At 39.6% G+C, this 21,829-nt stretch overlaps 1 protein-coding gene across 1 annotated transcript in view; it reads right to left on the bottom strand.

The window, feature by feature from the left end:
• IMPG2 (interphotoreceptor matrix proteoglycan 2) overlaps positions 1-21,829 on the bottom strand; it is a 54,442-nt gene that overhangs the window by 18,118 nt on the left and 14,495 nt on the right. The window contains exons 4-10 of the mRNA XM_054517848.1: positions 14,720-14,751; positions 14,598-14,621; positions 9,735-9,764; positions 5,669-5,715; positions 5,120-5,211; positions 1,959-2,120; positions 832-890 (exon numbers count right to left, since the gene is read on the bottom strand). Coding sequence (XP_054373823.1) covers positions 832-890; positions 1,959-2,120; positions 5,120-5,211; positions 5,669-5,715; positions 9,735-9,764; positions 14,598-14,621; positions 14,720-14,751 — 446 coding nt within the window. The remainder of the gene's footprint in view (positions 1-831; positions 891-1,958; positions 2,121-5,119; positions 5,212-5,668; positions 5,716-9,734; positions 9,765-14,597; positions 14,622-14,719; positions 14,752-21,829) is intronic.

Raw genomic sequence — 21,829 nt, 5'->3', positions numbered from 1 at the left:
CTGAAAACTGGATGTAGCCTAGGGTTCCAACCACAAGACCTCTCTCACTACCGTTGCTTTGTTACCTACATGTATGCTAATTAAAATAGTCCAGACAATAAATTCTAAGAAATACAGCTTACAGTCTCAAAGAAAACACAATTTAAATTAACTCATGAAAACACTCATTAGATTCTGAAAGTCGTATCCAGTCCATTCAAGAAAAATTACAATTTGGGTAATGTCTGTACTCCAAGCCAGACATTTTACATTTGATTCATTAACTTAACAAATTAACTTTAAATGTCACTTTGAAGCACAAATGGATTTAAAAGTATATTTCTCTGAATACAGAGAGTTAAAACATTCAACATCATTTATCAAACTATCCCCCACCTCTTTTTTTGATCCAAGAGTGAGAGGCCTTTACATATCCTAAACACTAACCTTTAGAGCCATCCCAAATTAACATTCAGAATTTGAAAAAGAAATTTAAATACACCACTTTTTTTCCAAAAGGATTTCTGTGTCCTTCCCTGTTTAATACTTGGATAGATTAGAAGTAGCAGATACTAATATATCTTTTCATTTTAGGATAGAATCTTGAACGATAATGCCTTGTCTTAAAATCACAGCAAGCATTTCATGGGAAGAATGCCAGAAGGAAAAAAATCAGTTCTGTATTTCTATTTCAGTTGCATATATGGAGGTACCAAATATGAGAGCAGTCAGTTAATACATCCCAGGAGTTCCCACACACACGCCTGACATCCTGCCAAGCATCGTGTCAGCTCATTGCACCATCCTACATGATCAGGTTCAATCACCATATATGCATCAGGATCTTTTTACCTGTAATCCAGGATATGGATGCTTTTGTATCCAGGTAGTCCTTCAAATACACTTTTAATCTATTTTGACAGAAAAACAAAAAAATTAACAGAGATTCTGTTCACTTCTGCTCATGCGGTAAAAAATTAGGAAGTGTTTCTAACATTGTCCAAAAATGTATCTGAGCTGTCATATCTAATAGGTGAAAAACAGTTAAATATTCCTTTCTTTATGGAAGAGTAGTTTTGGTGACATTGTTTCGTTATTAGAAAAAGGGGAAATAAAAAGTATGAAGAACAACATCCAGCGTTCCCCAAGAACTGCATAGAAACATTCCAAAGGGAGAAATGGAAAGAGACTACCAAGATAATCAACTGTGCTACAGGAGACAAAACCAAGACAGAGAATACTGAAAGTTCATGCTGGTTTAGAAAGTTTTTTAGCTTCCAAAGATCCTTGCAAGTTGAGGATTATTTTTTACTCTGTAAATTCTTGTTCCTCTCCCCCATCTCCCTATTTTTAAACTGTCTCTGGTGAGACTTAAACAATCACAGTGCTGCTGACTTTTTTTTCGAGACTTCTTTATTCAAACTCAGAGAAAACCAGGCAAGGGATCAAAGGAGTGGGATATCCATGGTGCCAAGGTGGATTCTGTCCCATCCAACATTTTTTACACACACACATACCATGGCATTGCTACTGGGACTCACAACTAGGAAAACTAAGATGTCTAGCCTATGCTAGCAACTCGTGAAAGTCATGGTGATGCTTTTTGGCTGCAGTGAAGAATACATTTCTTTCCCATTTGGCACAGGATCTGGCACAGAGTTAGGCCCAGTAAAAAGGATTCAGAAAACCAACCCAAACTAAATGGGGCTATGAAGGAAGCAAAGCTAGAGAAAAGATAAGGCTCATGATAAGCAGCCATATGACAACTTAGATGCCTCTCCAAAGAGAAAAGGCAGACACACACCCAGCTCCCAAAATATGATGGCAATATAATTACCACCATCATGGACAAAAAAAAAAAAAACAAATACTGGAAACCATAGGAAGACAGAAATCAGCAGCCCTGAAACAGATGCTTTTTGCTGCTATTGCTTTGCAGAGCCAGCAAAAGGAAAAATGGAGTTAGGGAAGGGAATCACCTCAGAAATGAATCGTTCAGACAGCAGTTGATACTCAGCAGCAGATGGGTCCTTCAGCTCCTCACTGTACTGTTCACCAACAATCAAAATGTTGAACTCAATCATCTGCTCAGTTACAGGTCTGACTATCTTCTCATCCTGCTTCTTTATCTCATTATTGATCTGGAAGGGAAGGAAGAGACACACTTAATGGCAGGTGAATGCTGCAGTCCAGAGCACAGCGTGTGCAGTGCTGGAGCCACCAGCACACTTGTTTACCTGGCACTAACATGGAGTGCTTGTGAAGCCTCAGGGACAGAGGCAGCACTAATAAGGAAGTTTACTAAGCAAGAGAACTTCCTGAGAATTCAAATATTTAAGATAATTCTGTTTTCCATTTGGACACCTTTAGTGTAAATCCATCTCATTGACCTTAGGTACAAAGTGAAATACAGATGTGTGGGAAGTTCATGAAGCAATTTAAAGTGCAACCATGGCTACTCAAACATCTCATTTGAGCCCAGCCAGTGTAGGCTGATTTACCCAAAATTTACTCATTTATCACAAGGCTCCTACTCACTCTTCCAGCTGGAAGACAAGCTGCCTTTGCCAAGTTCTACCTTTGGAATAACACTCTGTGTTGCTCAGCCTCAGGAGGTGAAGAATCCCCCCAGATATACAGTGGGCACTGGGAATGAGAGCTCTGCTGAGCTAAAGCAGTGGGCTTCAACTGCTCTGTCTACAAAAATGTCTACTCATTTTTGTATTTATTTCAAAAAGCCCCAGAGCAGTGGCTCTGCAGTGCATCAGGGATGCATGGAGCCATCATGGATGCCACAGGCAGCAGTGAATGCCAAGTTTTAATCCAATTTGAATGGCTGAGCATGCTTTCTGCTTACTTCCCTAGTATTTTTAAAATAACATACTATTTCTTGTGGTATACTGAAAGAGACCAGAATTTTTATTTTTTTTAAATAGAGATTTGTCTGGGAGGGAAGAGAAGGCTGGCTTGTTAACTTTCGACAAATGTCTTTTGCTAGAGGTTTTGTCTTTGACTATTTACATACTATTTTTTTGGTTTTTTCCTATTAAAAAGGAAAAATAGAGAGCCAGAAAAACAGATTTTTTCAATGAAGCTGCAGTCTTAAGTTACGCATCAAGCAGGAAATGGAAAAAAACTTTCTCCAGAAAATTTATCTGCCATCAGTAAGCAACTTCTACATTGTTTAGGAACCCTCTAAATTTTTTTAGTTAAATTCTCTTTCCAGCCCCTCACATTCCTTTTTCACTGGATAACTCTGCCCAAAGACCATAAGGACTGATACATTACTTAAAGTTAGTTAGCATTTGAGGGATCCACATTTAGCAGGCATATATATAGTGCTATGATTTGGCTGTTTGCAACACTGTGTAGTTTAAATAATTTATCAGCCCCCCAAAACCTGGTATAGTCAGCATACAAAGTGCAGAAGATGATCTTTGCTCACTCTTGGCCTTGTAATCAACAAAGTATTTTGGCTGCTAAGAACAATGAGGTGGGATGTAACTGTACAGAGTAAAAATGCTGTAGCAGCAGCAATCTAATTCTGGTTCCTTTCCCATTTACTGAGTGGTCCTATTCTCTGCTCCAGCAGAAATATTCCAGGAAGTTCTGTTTCAAAAGAAGAATAATGCTGTTGTTGGGACTAAACCACAAGTGTTCTTGGTACATAACATAAGGCCAGACCCTGCACTTGAGTCAGAAGCTGTCTGTTCCATATTCTGTATTTATTCCAACATCAGAGCTCCAGTCAGCACTGAAAGCTCTAGAAGAAAGTACAGTTTGGTTCAACTTTGTTTCTAGGGCCACACTAGGTTATTGAACAGTATGGCCCAGTTAATCCCAGCACAATAAATCAGCATGTGAAACTTTGTAAGCTCCTCTGCGATCCACTGAGAGCTTCATTTTTATAAGAAAAAAAAAAAAAAGCCAGCTGATTGATTACACTGGTTTACAAAATTTTCTTTGGTCATGTTGGCCCATGAATACTGCAATTGGATTCTAGAGTGTGGAATTAAAATTTCATCTGGAGGACCTGTTTCCTAGAAGCAAATACTGCCCTGGGACCTATGTGGTGGTCAGCTCACTTCTAGAGAGATGTTTTAAATATGGGGTCTAGACTTCCCTGTGTTGTGAGCTTTGGTTAAATATCACAGAAAGAGTAGCTTGTAAGATGTTAAATACAAGTTCACCTACATCAACAGAGGAAAAAGAGCAGAGTATCAGAGTCTTCAAGGCTGTCCAGGTCACCTCTCCCCTGTCCTACACAATTGTACTCCACAGACCCTTGAATCTCTACTACAGCAACCTAAGGAATATTGCGCTTCCATAGGAATAATAGTGTTCCACACTCTTCTTGGAGCTTTCAGAGCCACTAGGCATTCCCTCTCTAGTCCTATGACACTAGCAAAAACCTCACCTGATAGTTCAACTGATATCTCCCACTGGGGGGGAAGAGGTATTTCAAAGCCTCTCCAAATGGAAAAAAATATCTGCTCAGGAAAATGTCTTAAAACTTTAGAAATTCACACCCAATTTTATTGATGCTGTGATGATTTTTTGCCTTTTTTTTTAATATACCTCTTATGCATTCTCAGTACCCTTAGTGTGCATACTTTTAATTCCTTAAGTCTGATACCTTAGCATAGTCCTGGTATTCTGTTAGGCCAGGAGACCAAACACCTTCAAGACCTCACAGCTGGAAGCCAGAAAGCCTTACACTATCTTGAGAAACCAAGGCCCCTTCTAGAACACATCCTGTAGATCAGGATTAGACCCATCTAGAGGAGAACACTTGGGGATAGGGGGATGTCACACTGTTCATTCAAGCCAACAAGGAACATCCTAGTTGATGTACTAATTTGCAAGGTCTGTAAGATTGTATATGTGATCTACCATGAGTGTGCATTTCAGAGTATTCCACCTTGGCAAATTGCTGCACCATAAGAATCCTTATTAAATACTGAGGTAAAAAACTCTTTATCCCTTAACTGTGTCTGGCTCTTTAATTTTAGAACCAAGAAAACTAGGAAATCCTAGTTTCTGTTAACACACCATATTAACAACACCTTTAATTGCTACTAAAGTGTAAATGACCATAAACAATATCATGTTGAACCAAATGAAAAAAAAACCCACTCACAGTGGTGTCCACATTGTCACGCTCATGGATGGTTTCACCTGCAGGACTCTCGATGGAGACCTCATGAGGGGGAGGAACATTGGCAGCTGCATCTGAGTTTGAAAGAGAGCAGTGTTATTTTGTTTGGGTTTGTTTGTTGTTTTTCTTTCTCTATACACCCACAGAAGCAGTTCAGCAAGCATAAACCAATAGTCAAATTTGATTCCTATTCCCATCATCATGACAGCAAAAGCATAGGAGACACATGAAAAGCCTGAGGAAAAGTATCAAATACATCAATCACTATAAGATGATGACATTCTGCTAAGCAGATGTATTTTTGGAAACATGAACTTAGGTGCAGTAAAACTGGCACAGAACTAATTTCTTGAGTAGGATTTTCATGATTCATGAAATAAAAAAATGTCAGCACATAACATGATGTCCAGATTACAAATGGCATTAGAGAGGTGTGAAAATTCAGAGCTCTTTCTGAAATCCTAACACATGAATTCCTCAATTTTCTGGTAATTCAGAATCAGCCTTAACAGCAGTTAGATAAAAACTAACCTCTCAGTGTGGTAACATCAGCATCCGAAGGTGGAGTAGGAGTCCCACTAGATAAAAAAAATCAGAAATTGAAGCTGGATATGGTAAGAGAAATGTAGTAGGTTTTGATATTTCTGTGATTCTGATACCACACCAAGAAGCACATGTGCAGAAGAAATTTTTCATGGCTCTATTTTGCTCATAACTTCATTAAAATTAGACTTAAGGGTATTTCAGTTATATTTTGCAACTTAGATTTTGGGTCACTTGCATCATACAACACATCATGTGTGTCTCTGTTGTTAAGCCTCTTGTATCCCAAATGACCTGGAGTCCCATACAAAAATACATTTTGCCTTCTAGTTCTGTAAAGAAAGAAAATGCAAAAAGATAAACAGCAAAGATAACTGGTAATACCCTATAAACCACTCAGTTTTTTAAATCCTCCCCCAGTGCACTAAAACACCATAACTGCACTGAAATCACTGCAAGAAGATGGGTTCTTTCCATAATTAATTTTACTCTGCTTGTTTGGAAATCTTCAAAACACATCAGTTTCCAAACCCAGTTATAGGATTCACACACGCATATAAAGCGACTCTAGGCCAGATGTGAAAAGAAGAACAATCACATGAAGACTGTCAGCCAGAAGAAAAATGAACAGCTTTGGCAACTCTTATAGTAAACCCAAGCTGCCTGGAGCCAATTCTGTAAAAGCCTGGAGCAAACTGTCAAGTTACCAAGAGTGGAGACATGCTCTGACATCCTTTCCTGGATGAAGAGAAAATTATTTTTTGAGTTTGCCATATTGTTACTATATACAGCACAAGTGGTAAGACTGGAGGTTTAACTGCTGGGGAGAAACTGAACATGAACATTACTGAAGTTCATTGTATTGAGACATTTCTCTTACTTCTAAAGGATCTCCTTTTTTATTGGTGATCATACTTGTGCCATGAAACAGCCACTGCAGTGAGTATGTGCAGCAATATGCAATGTCAGCCATGCTTCCTGGCCTTGCCAGGTTTGTTTTATGATTCCCATACTCTACCACTGGTCTTGCAGTCCATCCTATCCTCAAGCAAAACTCCACTCAAAGTTGATATCTTGCCTCCTTCAGGCTGTATAGTCAGTCTTTGTGTTACTCCAAAAAAGGCTTCCAGCACCAGCCAGACAACCAGACTCACAGTTACATTCTGCAGATCCCAGAAGGCACAGTCCATCCTCCACAAAATAATTAACTATACCAAAACATAGTTCAGGGAATGTTAAACTGACAGGGTGAGATCTCCACATCAATTCTAAAATATTAACAAAAAATACAAACTTCTACATGAAAAAATCAGAAAATACTTATTCAAGAATTTAAACAGCACCTTCATGTATTTTCTTGCACAAATAAAATCAATGAACTCCACGCAAACTTTGAAGTGCAGTTGTGCCTGCTTCCACCTCATGGACACTGGCACCTGTTTTCAGCCAGCACAGTGCAAGACTGCTTCTGAGTTTGCCAAGTAAATCTTTGAATCATTTCCAAAACTGGAAAATTTTACTAAAAAGTGTAATTTAGACAAGATAGCCTCTTTTAAGGATATTTTCTTGAGAATGCTGGTTATGGTTTGGAGGGATTTAGTTTCTTTACTCATTTGTCATCTTAGAACAGCAATAAAAATTATTGCTTAATTATTAATTGGTCTGATGAAACATTTTCCAATTAACTTCATCTAAGTTCAAGATGCCTCTTTTACCAGTTTCAATAGGAAGTATATTACATTTATAACAGAGCGTCACCAAATTACAGCATCAGAGCATTTTAGTGCATCATGTTTAATGTTCAGAAGCAAGAATGACTCTACTTTTCAGGAGAGGTGAACCAGTTTGGGATTTTATTTCTTACAAACTGTTCAGTGTAAGTATAGAATAGAATACTCATCAAAAGAATAGAAACTCATCAAAAGGAAAGTGATGAATAGTAAAAACTCTGCTACGGGATTTTTAATGTTCTGGTCTGTTTAAATCTAGCTACTAGATGAGTCTTGTATCCTCCCCCTTTTCTAAAGAAGAAGACAACCACACACATGATTTGCTGTGGGAAGCCCCGATCCCAACCTGAGACTTGTGGGACTTGATCCAGGTGGCCACAGGTTGGTGCCCAGTATCCTTTGAGGGGCCTCCAGGCACTCCTGACCTCCAGCTACTGCCCCACAAGGCACAGGTCACCCATGCATCCCACATTGTCCCTGCCAGCCTTCTGCACACCTGTGCTGCAACTCAGGGCATCTCAAAAGGACCAAAATCACTATTTGACCAACTGAGAACCCAGTTCTGAGGTGGATTGGCCTTGGCCAAGGGCCAAACACCCACCCAGCCACTCTCTCACTCCATCCACCTCCATAAGATGGGAGGAAATATGATGAAAAGCTTCTTGGTTGAAATAAAGCCAGGAAGATTATTCACCAATTACTTCCACGGGAAAAATCAGACTCCGCTCAGGGAAAACTAATTTATTGCATATTTGAGTACATTTGGGTAGTGAAAAGTAGACTAACATTAAAACACCACTTCTTTTCACCCTTTCCCCGGCTCAACTTCACTCTGGACTCCTCTACCCAGTGCACACTCTGCAGGGGCAGCAGTTCCTTCAGGAAAGGTCTGCTTGTTCCAGTCTGAGTCCTCCCTCAGCTGCAGGGAATAAATGATTCGCCATGGTGTGGTGCCTTTGGCCTTGGCATTCCACACACCACTGTATCTCATTCTTTTTGCTCCCTCTTCCTCCCCCTGTGCCATGTTTTTGCCCTTTCTCAGACAGGCTTTCCCTGAGCTGCCACTGCCCCCAGTGTAGGGCTCAGCCCTGCCCATCAAAGCTGTCTGGAACCACCCCAGGGCAGGCCCAGACCCACCCAGACAGGACCCCCCCCTGAACTAAGTTGCTTGAGCTTTTACAGGAAAAATCCTCAAAGTGGACAAGAAACCCCAAACAATATGCTGTGGCATTAATCACACTTTCAAAAGAGGAGCAGTTTACAAATGGAAAAGCCTAATATCTTTCTCAATATCTACTTCTAGGTCAGATTACTGGTCACAGACACATCAAAGTGAAGTTCTCCAAGTTTCAAAAGTCCAAGAGGACTTTCACTGTCATTGACCCAACAAATGGCAGCTCTCCAACAAGGTGCTTCTGTCACAAGTGTCACTTTAGGCACTGGTTTAGCCTCATGGTGACAACAACAGCCCAAGCCAGGCCTTGGGGCAGCCAGGATAGCGCAGAAATGTGAGGTGAGAGTAAGACCAGTGTCAAGGGGAGAGTTAAGGTTGTGTTAAGAGTTAAGTTAAGCAAACCCAGCTCCTTAAGCAACAACTCTTTGTCAACAAAGACCACACTCTTTGTCAAGGCCAGGTAATATATTCTTACCGGCACTAAGGCCAGGTAATATATTCTTACCAGCTTTTAAATACAAGCCCTCAGGAGCTACCAAATTTTCTGACAGAATTCCAGTGCACAGCTGGCTGAAAATTAAAAACCAAGCACTTAAACATCACCAACTAAAACCCTTATAAATCTAACCAAACCAGCCAAGCACCAAATTTGGTCAAATGATCAGCTACCACTTTTTTTCAAGAGGATGAAAATATAGTTTTAAGGACACTATGCTGTAACCAAGCTCACTTTACGCACAACATTGTTTTTTCATTGCCTTACCAGAACAATGAAGTTTTCTTTCTTTTTGCCTTCTACTTCCCCTTAACATTTTTCAAATGCCTACTTTATTGATCACCTAAAAATGCATCAATTGTACTGGGCACCTCTAATGAAGTCACTCAAAATGCACATGGCAATGCCTATACTGGAACACATCTGAACACATCACTTTTCAAGGTAAACACAGATTCAAATTTGCACTCACTTGCACCACTTAAAATACACAGGAGTTTTTATGGTTTTGCCCCAGGATTAATCCAAGGCCCACACTTGATTTTTAATTCTACCTACACAAGCAAGCCACTCCAGGTAGAGGGACTGTATTCAACAGGAGCTTATTGTGACTTTGAGACACAGACACATGAAATGTAATTTCCATTGTCCTACCTGCATGAATGATTCCCTGGATCATCTTGGCTGAGCAGTAAGCAAAATATAAAAACATACACATATGTATGGAGAGGCAGGAAGGAATATGGAGAAGCAGATGTCTAAGCACCAGAACAAACAACACTGCACTTGTGTTTCCTTGCAGAAACAAGCGGTTTCAGATCACACAGATCTGTTAGACACCAGGATCTGGGCAGGTGTAAGGCAAGATCCATAAGGGCCTAGGAAGCTGATCTGAAGCAAACAGTGCTTATGGACAGCCTATGCATATTAACGCAGCAATCACAGCTCACAAATACAGCCTACATTCCTCTTTTTGTCAAGGCCCATGGTATGTACTTCTGTGTGACATCAGTCATGTCAAAAGACATGACAAGTTCCAGTCCACCAAAGCATAAACAGAGTTCCACTGATTCAGAGGCCTGAACTGGTTCTTTATGTGCAGCCACACTGTGTTATTAAGGAGAAGCAACACTCTGGATGTGTCAAATGGGCCATCAGTGATACCATTTCACAGCTCTCCATGAAGTTCTATTAAGGTACTAGTTAGATTTTTCTCTACATTTCTCTTCAAGGTTTAAGACAAACCCAACTCTGTGGTTGAATAAAGTAACATCTTCAAATTTGTATTACATGTTCTGGACATCCACCAGTTTATCCATTATTTATAAGATTGTTGGTCAGTTTGAATGTTCTAAAGTCTAACTGGCTATGTCAAGCTTTTCTTTTTCTTGAACAATATTACTTCAATTCTTATGTTGCACAAAGGTGAGAAAAATTTATGGTCTGATTTTCTCATTTTTAAATTCATTTTAATCACACTAGCACAAAATTTAGGAAGTATTTTTATGCAATTTCAGAATGCAAGACAAAGCCTTGTATTCATATTCTCTTCCTTTTACTATTTTCATGCATTTATCTTAATCTTCATTTATTCTTCTAAAATTCTTCTTGAATTTTCATCTCTTTTGGTTCTAATTAAAATAGGACAAACCTTTCATACTTGCTACCAGACAGTAGGGAGCACAAAAGAAAATATAAAACTGAAAAGGAACAGTGTGGAACTCTTCACATGTGGTAAAGCTGTGCAGATGATAAAAAAATGTCTGAAATTAGGAATATCACTGCCAAGTCCACATGCAAACAGTAGAGAAACTCAGGTAGGTTTCTACATCACTGCAGACAGAACTGCTGAACTAAGCAAATGATCCCAGCATAGAAGACAAACTTCTTACTCTTTCATAAAGCACATTTAGATAAATAGTGCAAAAGCCAAATTTGATACATCATCATCCATTGCTACCACAGCTGATAAAATACGGATTCCAGATTTGCCAAGGTAGAGAACATGGACAGAACACAGGAGGTCTGGACAAGATTTACTGCAACTAATTTCAGTGAGGTTAGAATCAGCAAGTACCATCAGAAAGGACAGGTGCCTCTACATATTTCATTTTACATTAAAAATGCTCACGAAGAAGTGAAAAAGTAGTGTGTTACATTCCTCCTTTTCATTTATCCTATCCTCTTTATCTTTTCCTCAGTGTGCTGTTGTGCATACAGCACTCAAGCAAGGTTATGACATAAAAGCTCTTGTTTTCTACTGCAACAATTTTGTGTTACTTGTTTGCTTGCAGCTGATTCTCAAGATCTGGCTTTTGATCCCCCAGGAATCAGACAAAAGAACTGTCCTATTGTCAAGAGACAGACTCCAATATTAAGAGATAGAACTTCATAGTGTGAAGTGCCAGTGGCCTACTGAATAAAAGCAATCAGCTGAGGTAGTGCTCTGACACTTCCACCTGGGGCAAAAAGTCTACAATGTCAGCTGTGCTGCTGTGTACACATGTGGATTGTGTCCCATATATTGCTTTTCCTTTTGAGGCTTTCTCCTTGGTGGTACTTAGTTTAATCCTCAGTTCCTGAAAGGCCAGGCTAGCTGGGCATTTAACCTACGTGAATGCATGCTCTAAACCTTACGGGAACAAACCTCCATCCCGCTGTTACGCCACTGTCAGTAATGCCGGATTGGGAGTTATTCCAGGAACTAAACCACAAGAGCACAAGGCACAATTCCATAGGCCGCTTTAAAACTATCCCAGCATTTAACTAGATGAAGTCAGCTTTTTCCAGCTGGAGGGGGACACCATATTGACATCAAGGTAGGATTGTATGAGTTGTATCAAACTACTCAAGTCACAGTTTCTATTCTACAGCTGTTTACAGCTTTCAGCACAGTTTTGATTTGATTTAGAGAGGTAGTATAGTTAAAATAACTAACAGATATCAAGGGCCTGTCTTCCATTCCAGATCAACCCCAAATTAATGAATAGTTTCAAAGAAAAAAAATGTTTCACAGAAAAGAGATTGTCAAAGCTTATGGAATAGTTTCTTGTGTGAAGGCTATGCTCTAGAACCTATGGCAAAATTTCTCTTGTTATCAGTGGGAAAATACACAGAGAAATATACCCAGTGCCAGGTCAAAGCTTATGGAATAGTTTCTTGTGTGAAGGCTATGCTCTAGAACCTATGGCAAAATTTCTCTTGTTATCAGTGGGAAAATACACAGAGAAATATACCCAGTGCCAGGCCTCCAAAGTGAAATGGCTGCTTCTGCACAGTCATCAGAGACACTGGATCTCACCACAGAACACATCAGAGACTTCAGCTAGACCCTCACTTCAAGGCACCATCTGGAGAAGACTGCTCTTCCCTGGCAGTGTGGGAAACTCACCTGAACATCTCATCTACATACTGAGGACAGTCCTGCCTTCCCTCAAGACAAGACCAGAACAGTTGTCCATTTTGACACAGGTGACACAACTGGGTGACAATGCTCAGATCCTAGCACTGCCCTGCACTGACCCAGCCTCTCCCTGCACAATTGGGTCAGCAGGTGAGAACAGCAATGCCCAGGAGAGGGTAGAATTGCACTCACTTTTCCTTCCTGCAGGAAGGACTGTACATTGGATTTACCATCCTGCACATTAGAGGCTGATGGGGGTCCTGGGTTGGGTACTTATGCAAATTTCTTACAGAATATTTTTAGAAGAACATTTATTCTGATCTTTACTGGGAGGTGTGGGTAATTTTTCAGGGAATAAAGTTGGCTGTTGGTGTTATTGAGATGGGACAAGACATCTGGAGTTAGATATCTTCTACCCATGACAGAAAATCATAGCTTTGTGTTTTATAGGACTCTGGCTTACAAACTTCACATCTTAAACCATAAATGCTCTAAGATGTCCAGAATGGTCTTAGAGTAAGTTTGGATTTTATAATGTAAAAAATTATTTCTACTAATTTCTCCTGATGTTCCATTACCCAGAGCAAGTCTACCTGTTTCTGTCACTGCTTCGGTCCTCTATCACCCTCTTTATGCTATAGAACACTACAATTTCCAAGCACAAGACATCAACAAATTATAGAAGAAAAGATATCGTAAACCCAAAGTTTAAACTGATGGCAATAACAAAGATCCCAACCTGAAGCTATAAACAATCTGAAGCAATACATACTGAAATAAAAGCAGTGTATTTTTGAGACAGATGCAGCACAGCCCCATGGTGAACTGAGTTTGGCAAAGTTCGCCATTTGTCTACTGGAACCCCTTTAATGTTGCCATTAAACAATTCATAGGATGGCTTTTGGACAAGTACAACATTTATCACTCTGATCCACCTTTCAATCAAAAGCTGGTCTTTTTGCACTGTTCCTCTGCTTAGCCCAGTACATGCAGACTCTAGATACATTGATTCCAATTCTTCTCATGTATCTCTACATTTACTAGGTTTCCTGAATGATCACACAGAGGGATACCGTAGGTTTTCAAACTCAAACTTCTTCAGAACAGATGGACACTACCCTGCTGACCTGGAGGCTTCAGGGAGTGCTCTTGACAAAGGAGCACTCAGCTCCACAGGACTGAGAGAAACCAACCTTTCAGGAAATACATTTGCCATTATCAGCTCACATTATAAATTTTAACTTATGCTGTGATTGTGAAATCACAATGAGGATACCTGATTTGAGAAGTTGGAGGCTTTTCTAAGAAGTCTTCTAAATGATTACTCTTCCTGGTATTTTAATTACTCATATTTAGCATAGCTTTATGTGTCCTGTACAGCAGAGAATTGAACCTGCCAGTTTTTCAGAGGATTTCAGCACCAGATTGTCTGGGTTTGAATTACCCTAAAAATAACAGCTTAGATTATGTTCTGAGTAGCAGTGGAGCCATAATAATTTGAACTTGCTTTGAATTCAATAAAAGACATGACAATAAAGGTCAAGTTCAGGTTTGCTTTGCTACAAAGATGCCACAAATCAGTTTCCAGTTTCATTGCCTTGTTAGAAGTGGAGCCCAAACAGCCAGTTCCCTTGTACCTGTTTATGGAACACATCTCCTGAAAGTCTTTCAAAATAGCATTTCAATATGTTCCAGTTTCTTTTTGTTTCTGTAACGATGACCAGGACTACCTGAAACCCTTTGGGAAAGATTTTCAAGGGAACCAGAACACTAACACAAGTAACTATGGACACACCTCCTTCCCAGAATAGATTTCCCCTACTAAACCTCTTCAGGTAAATAGCCTGGGTCTGTGCCTGACAGCCAACAGGGAGATGACACACTTAAGCAGAAGTACAAGCCTCAGATTGGCTGAGATATTTTGAGCATGCCAAGCATGCCAGGACAGAGGTTCACATGCAAGAACCACCACCAGATTTCTCCACCACACTTTTCTGTACGTATTTTGCACAAAGGTGAATGCTGTCCATCTTCAGTACACCAATCAATGCCAGCAGCAGCAAGAACCAGAGAAAGGAACTACCACTAGCCTTTAGAAAGGGAAAATTACTTACCCACATGACCAATCAGCACAGGAACTGACAAGAAAAAGAGAGAAAAGGTTACAAAATGTCACAGCTCAGCCCCATTGTTATCTCCAGAGAGAATAAAATGCAAGGAGAACACAGATACTCACCTGCCCATTGCCTCCTTTGAATAGGCCAGTTTCTGGAAAACAAAAAGAAATCCTAAATATATTTGAGTAATGTAAAGTGAAAGAAATTGAAATGCAGTTTATACCACTTTATTTCCTTCTGCCTGCTGAAATAATTATATTCTCTGTACTGTCATTTGCTAAGTTCAAAATTTATTAACAAAGTCCCTGCTGAAAAGGAAATATGTCTGACATTTCCAAAATACAACTGAAACTCGACATCAGATAGTGCAAAGAGCATTAGGTTTGTCAGAGGTGCTCTACATTTCCTACAGTGCTCTGCAGGTACCATGTTCTCCCACGTTAGAGGATGCCAACAATAAGAAGCTTTTAAGCAAGCAGTCTTCAAAAATTCAGTATTACTTCTGCTAATTGCCTATAGATTTAAGAGCATCTTTTCAAAGTAAAACTACAGCTTAAAGTACCACAGCAAGATTAATCTGATGACTTTGTTTACGGCTACACAAGTGGCAGGGATGATGTTTTACATGTATTGGTGTAAAAAGACTAAGAAGGGCTACGCAGTTCACATTTTTTTCATTAAAATTCTCAAGGTAGTACTGCCATTAGTTCTAGAGGCAAGTCAGAGATGCTCCTGTGAGGAACACTGCAAGAAGTGGAGGAGGTCCTGAGAAATAATGGGAGCTGTTGAGAAATAACACTGGATGCTGCTGTTGTACCAATGTAAAGAGAATAGCAAATACTTACAGAAAATTAATGTCTATCTGCAAAATTCCTGCTTCTCTGCTTTAGGGGATCAAAAAGGAATTATTTGGTGGACTGCTTATTGGGCTGGTTTTCTTTGTATAATCAATGCAGGTATATTTTTCAGTAAAAACAACAGGAGGTGAATCAACTCAAGTATCTCCTTTGAAATTAAATTGAAATTAGCTTTAAACATACTATTTTCACTTTGCAAACTTCTCTGAAAAACACCCATATGTATTCAGTGACCTAAGGATTGCCACTAAGCTATCCTGATGGTTCTTCTTGTGAAGAAGGGTTGAAAAGGCAAAAAAAAGTTTTTGAGCAGGTTAGCCTGCTCTCTCTCTTCACCTGTGTTTTCCTGTGCTTCAAGGAAAGTGAAGAAATTCAGCTGTTATTGACTTGGAGCCATGTCAGTGAGTAGCCTTCTCTTCTTTCTAGAACATGAGGGCATTGTGATCACAGCTAGAAGGGCAGTCAGCCTGGATATCAGCCCCAGCAGGGCTTGCTAAAATACTAATTTCAGTCAGCTTGCCTTTCAGCATGTTCTTTGACCAAAATTTATTATACAACTCCATTTTATGAGGCATTTAGAGATTCTTTAGTATGAAAAACTAAGACACAGCAAGACTAATTTTAAGTGGCAAACAAAGAAAACCAGTAGTCAACAGTGGAAACTAACTTGGGGCCACTATAGCTGTGTTGGACTTGGTAGTTTTATTAAGGGCTGGTAGTTTTATTAAGGGCTCATTGTGCTGATCTATACAGTGCCTGTATATTCACTCCTAGTGCACTGGCATCTACAAGGAATCAATCTAGAGATTGATTCCCTCTCTACAAGGTTTTGGAAAGTTATCTGCAAGTAGTAGCTCAGTAAAAAGTGTTTGTTCATTAGCAAAGGAGATGTTCTTCCACACTCAGCCAGCCAGGATGATTTGTAGGTGCTATTAAAACCAACCCCAAGTATTACAGGCCTTAGACATATTTTCAATACTTAGTTCTAGTCTGTACCCAGCAGCTTTACTCACTGCTCCTCAAAGGCCCCTGAGACCAGAGCTCAGTGCAGACCTGACTTCTAGAGAAAGGAAGAGGGACATCCCATTGAGGGGTGCCTGGGCCAAAACTGTTGCAGGGCAGCCTGAGGAGCTGGTGGCTCCCAAGTTCCCTGAGTCAGGGTCCCTGGACTTAACCAATATGTCTTATTATTTCCAAGTCACCTATTCAACAAATCATAAGGAGAACTTATAAGAACCAAACCTGAAATGCCAAATTATTATTTTAATGGCCAAAGTCTAGAATAAGAAACACAACACAGTCTCCACATCCACATTTTTAGTAGGGCATCAAATTACTTAATTCTCATATAATTTCATAGTAAACTAGCAGCCCCTATTGCAATAGAATGTAGTGTGACTCTCTTTCTCTCTCTTAATCGTTCAATTTGCTTTCCAGCCTGGGGTGAGGGTGAGCGATGACATATTTGAACTCCTTGGTAAACATCCCCTTTTCCCTCTAATTAGAAGCCAAGGGCTCTAGAGTTCTAATACTGGCTTGTTTAATCATTTAGGACATAATAGCCTTTGTCAAAACACCTCATCTCTCTGACTCAGTTCCTTCATTAAGATGGAGTTAGAAATTGACCTACTGCACACAGACTGCAAAGATTATTTAATGTCTTCACCCTTTCAATACTTGAAGAGATCTATAAATAGTTTTCCATAACAGCAGCAGCCACACCAAATCTAAGGGGTGCTTTTATTCACTGAAGCTATCTCTGGCAGGTGCTTTATACCAAATTAATTCTCTTGAAGTGAGACTTTCTTGATGTTATTGCACCAATTCTCCTGATGCTGGAAGCTGAGTTTTGTGTCCATTGCTCTGGTGCACACCTTCCTCAACAGTTATTTTACATAATGGGAAGTTATCATGAATTAATACAAATACATTAAACACAGCCTACACAATGCAGCAAATCACGTGTACCAACCAAATGAGCTTCTATCAACTCATGATCTTGCAGAAAAGCAATTATATAGGACTTTCTTGCCTGATCCTAAGAGACTATCATTATACACAGAAGACAAAATATCCTGAGGGTAATCCCAGGCAGGAGAAAAAGGCAAAGGAAATGTCAAGGAGATCCGAAATAATCCCATATTAGTTAATTCCATCTGTGTAGTACTGTACAAAGCATATTTGATTTAACCCACCAACATACCTCATTTACAACAAGAAAGTGATACCAAGAAATGATTCTCTATGTGCCTGTCCTGATTCCCCACCGCGGTGCATGGCAGAGCCACGCTGTCATGGAGGCAAGGCCACAGCACTGGGGATGATTCAGGGAAATGAGGACAATAGCCAGAACTGAAGCTATAGAGAAAGGCCAGAGTAGGGAGCACTGCTTTGAGGAACATCTCTGCATCTCTGACAGGTTAGGTAAAAATACTGTCTACAGTGATTTAGAGAAATAGCAGGAGCAGCTCAGTGAAACAGATATTGTTTCAACTACGTGCAACTTGAACACTAGATATATATATAGATATATATATATATGGCAAAGGGTTTTCTTTTTAAACTAGAGGAGGCTAAAACTTGAAATGGGAAGAATTAAAGTCAATAAGAGAACACTAAGTGCATGGATAAGAAAAGGGGTAAAGGAAATCTGAGACTATGGCTGAAAGGAGGGCAAGTGAAATTTTTATTTTTTGCATGCATAGAAGGGGATGGGGTATGTGAAAGAGGAGATATAATCTGCCTTTTTTCCAGATTTAGAAGAAACTAAAGGAGGTGCTCTATGCAAAGAAAATAATGTCAAGAACTGGAAAGAGTGGTTAGAACATTTAATTAAACAGAGAAAGACAATGGTTAGCACAGAAGGTCACACAACAGGGGAAGAGGAGACAGCAGAAGAGATCTTCCACGTGAACCTGAGGAATATAAAATAATCTGCCTCTGTGAAGTATTCAAACAGCAGTACTGGGAGTAAGCGGTTACAAATAATTCGTATCATTGGGATGCTCCATCCCACCTTTGAATATTCAGAATTCAGAAAATGAGGCAAAATCACTCATTTTACATTGTTAAGTATCCATTTCAACGTGCTAAGAGGTGTTTTGTTAGCCACCCATCCGGGTGCCCTCAGGCAGGGTTGCCTTCTCCACTCTCACCCTAATCTGTCAGTGAGCACTTTGTGGTGCAAACACAGCGAAGAAGATGGAGCTGCTCATGGGCTGGAAAGTCAATGCTACACAAAAGTACTGCTAAGTCAACACTTTGAAGGGTTTGTATCTTGTCTCAGGAACTTTTCAAGTTGCTCTTTTGGTAGGTTAGCACCTCCCATCACAGTTTTGGGGATTGCTGGGGAAATTGTCTGCCTTTTGATTCTCAGGGAAAGCTGTGCTGCAAATTCCTTTCCAATGCTAAATCTCAGCTTAACTCTTGACTCTCAGGCCCACCAGCGTGGGCAGAGCACATATTTCCCTCTCACCAGCAACCAAAAAAATCTTACAGACCTGCTTCCTTTGGAAAGGATTCATAACCTAGTTCCTGTGGTCCCATCTGCCCAACACTGTCAGATACACTTTATCAAAGATGCGGGCTTGTACAGGAGCCCTCAGCAGGTATGGTTGAGAATTTGCTCAACAGATTAAATTGCATGGGTTCCTTTAAGGCTTCATTTCTCATAACAGTTTTCTCAACATCTCTTGTCATTGTAGATTGTTATCAGACCTGTAAGGAACTGCAGCTCCTTAAAACTTTATTTTCTGAAATTTGATTGAAATCTGAAGAAATTGAAATTATGATATGTATTACATGCCCACATTGGAAATGCAGGATGCAGACAAAACTTTACACTGAAAGCCCTGCAGGATCAGGCTTTAAGCTGCTTTTTGCTATGGACTTGGGAAGGAGTCCTGTATGCCAGCTGTAAATTCTCCTATGAGCAGCACAGGTTGTGCTGCTTTGGCAGCAGTGTTTCAATCTCATAGCAAGTCATCCATGGTTCTTGGGAAAGCAATATTTACTTTTGCTTGCGTTTCTCCTCACTTGGATTTTCCAAAAATTGTCTAGGACAAGTGGGAACATGGCCACAACCACAGGGCAGAGTCAGGGCAAATTTGGCAATACTGGAATTCCAAACATATATGTCTCAAAGTATAGATGAATGTCACATTCTATGAACTGAATACAGCTACACAGTAAGGAACACAAGCCAAGTTAATTTATAGATAGGAATGTTTACATGAAGATTTATACTGGAAAAAAACCCACCCTATGGATTGGAATTACCTTCTCCATTTGCATTTCATTCAGGAATTGAAAAAAGAGATGGGTTAACAATCTCACAATTTGTAAATCTACTTAATATCCAAAGAAATTAATTGGGATAGTATTATTTCTATGTAAGGTACTGTCAGTTAACATGAACACACAAATTAAAATGAAAAATTCAAGAGAGAAAAAAAGATATTTTAATATTTTTTTTATGCTGGGCATGAATACATCCACCTGCTCATTCTGAAAACCTGGCAAGTAATCTGCTTAAAGAAACTCAGGATATATTCTGCATTAGCCCATACAGAGCACGCATGTATATACATGGAAATGTTACAGGGAGACCCACAAAGGGCGGACCTCACATCTCCAAGACAAAAAAAAGGTATGAAAGCTGAGACAAAACTGGTCTAAGCCTAAACTGATATCCAGTAAGAAAGTATGTTAAAAATAAGAGAAAGAGAATTTTTCTCAACATGAACTAAGTTAGGATGGAGCAGACATTTCAGCATCCATGGGAGTGTGACAGTGATTACTGGGGATTAGAGGAAAGGATAAGGAAGAAAACCAAGGAGGAAGGCTAATAAGATGGCATTTAATTACACTGCTGGTAACAGACCCTCCACACTACAACAAAAGCATCATGAAAGCAATAATTTTGCTGAATTACTGTTTATTAAATGCAAACCCCACAGATTTAATTTCTCTAATTTTCAGATACCCTGAACTTCTTTTGAGGGGGGGGGAAGGGTGAAATTCAGCACATGCAGCATTTCTAACAGTTAAATTTCATGTTGCAATCTACCAAAAAGTAATACAGAAATACACTTTGAAATAATATTGCCAGAATCTGCCAACGTGCCTATACAAAAGAGGCAGCAGAGCAGTGCTGTGACAATAACAGCCAATGTATACAAAAATAAAAGTTTAAGAGCCTGAATGAGGGATGCAGGACTCCAGGCTGCTCTCCAAAATGCAGTTTATTGTATCCAATACATTACAGCAGTCCAGGGTCGTGGGTGACAGAGCCTGTGCCTGCAGCTGTCAGCTCCAGCTGCAGGCAGGCCTGGACACCCTTTGGTTTTGGTTACAATGCATTAGATACTTTTCTTTGCTGAGCATCTTAATACAGAAGAACCAATCTATACCTTAACTTTTACCTATAGCCTATCATAACTACTGTAATTACCATATTCATGTTACTATTCTCCAGTCACTAAAAGTTAGTATGTTACAGTTTAAGCTAGAAGTTGTGTTTCAGTTTTCTTGCAGTGGAGAATTCTGAGACCTTTTTTCTACTTGGAACATTGGCAGGCTTGTTTGCCTGTGCTTTCTGCTTGGTAAAAACATCTTGTTTGAGGTGGGTTTATCCTTTGCTCTCTATTTCACTCTCAGGTGCTACATTCAAAAATCTTTCTGCCAAGCATACATATCTGTTAAACTTTCTTGTCAAACTTTCATCCTTCCCATCAGAAAAGCAGAAAGGAAACCTAAATAAATATAAACCTTCTGGAAAGATCAAACCCAGAGCACTTTATCTGATTCCACTGAAATGCTGCAGAGCCATACCCAAAAGGGGAGAGCAGCAGTGGGAGTTTAAAAGAAATCAAAATTACTCTTGGAAACAAGGTGATGCATCTAAACTCCCACTATAGATTATCTTACTGTGAAAATTGAACACAAAGCAGTTACATGCACTCTGTGCATTAAAAAAATCACATTAATTTTATTTCTCTCTATCTTTTTGCAAACTCTTCTAAGGGTAACAGCATCATCAGACTTCACAGAAGCAAACTTTGGCTAGCATCTCCTGGGAAGACTAACATACAGGCTCAGGGAAAAAAACCTTCTCTCCATTTTCCATAACAGTTTCCATATTCATCTTTCTTAATGCACATTCCTAGCATAGAAGTCCAATAAAAAAGCAGGAGGAGAAAAAAAACAGTGCATCCACACTGACAAAACTTACTGTTTCTAGGGAGTTACATATTTAAGACTTACAAGTTTCATAAAACTATTCATCCATTAGTTTGCAAAAATAATCTTAAAGAAGATACATAAGGCACCACACATTTTAAGAAGCCTTTTATCCAGAGAAATTAAGATATC

This window comes from Molothrus ater, chromosome 2 (genome assembly GCF_012460135.2).
Source record: "Molothrus ater isolate BHLD 08-10-18 breed brown headed cowbird chromosome 2, BPBGC_Mater_1.1, whole genome shotgun sequence".
Classification (NCBI taxonomy): domain Eukaryota; kingdom Metazoa; phylum Chordata; class Aves; order Passeriformes; family Icteridae; genus Molothrus; species Molothrus ater.
This window is presented reverse-complemented; position numbering and strand designations above follow the sequence as displayed.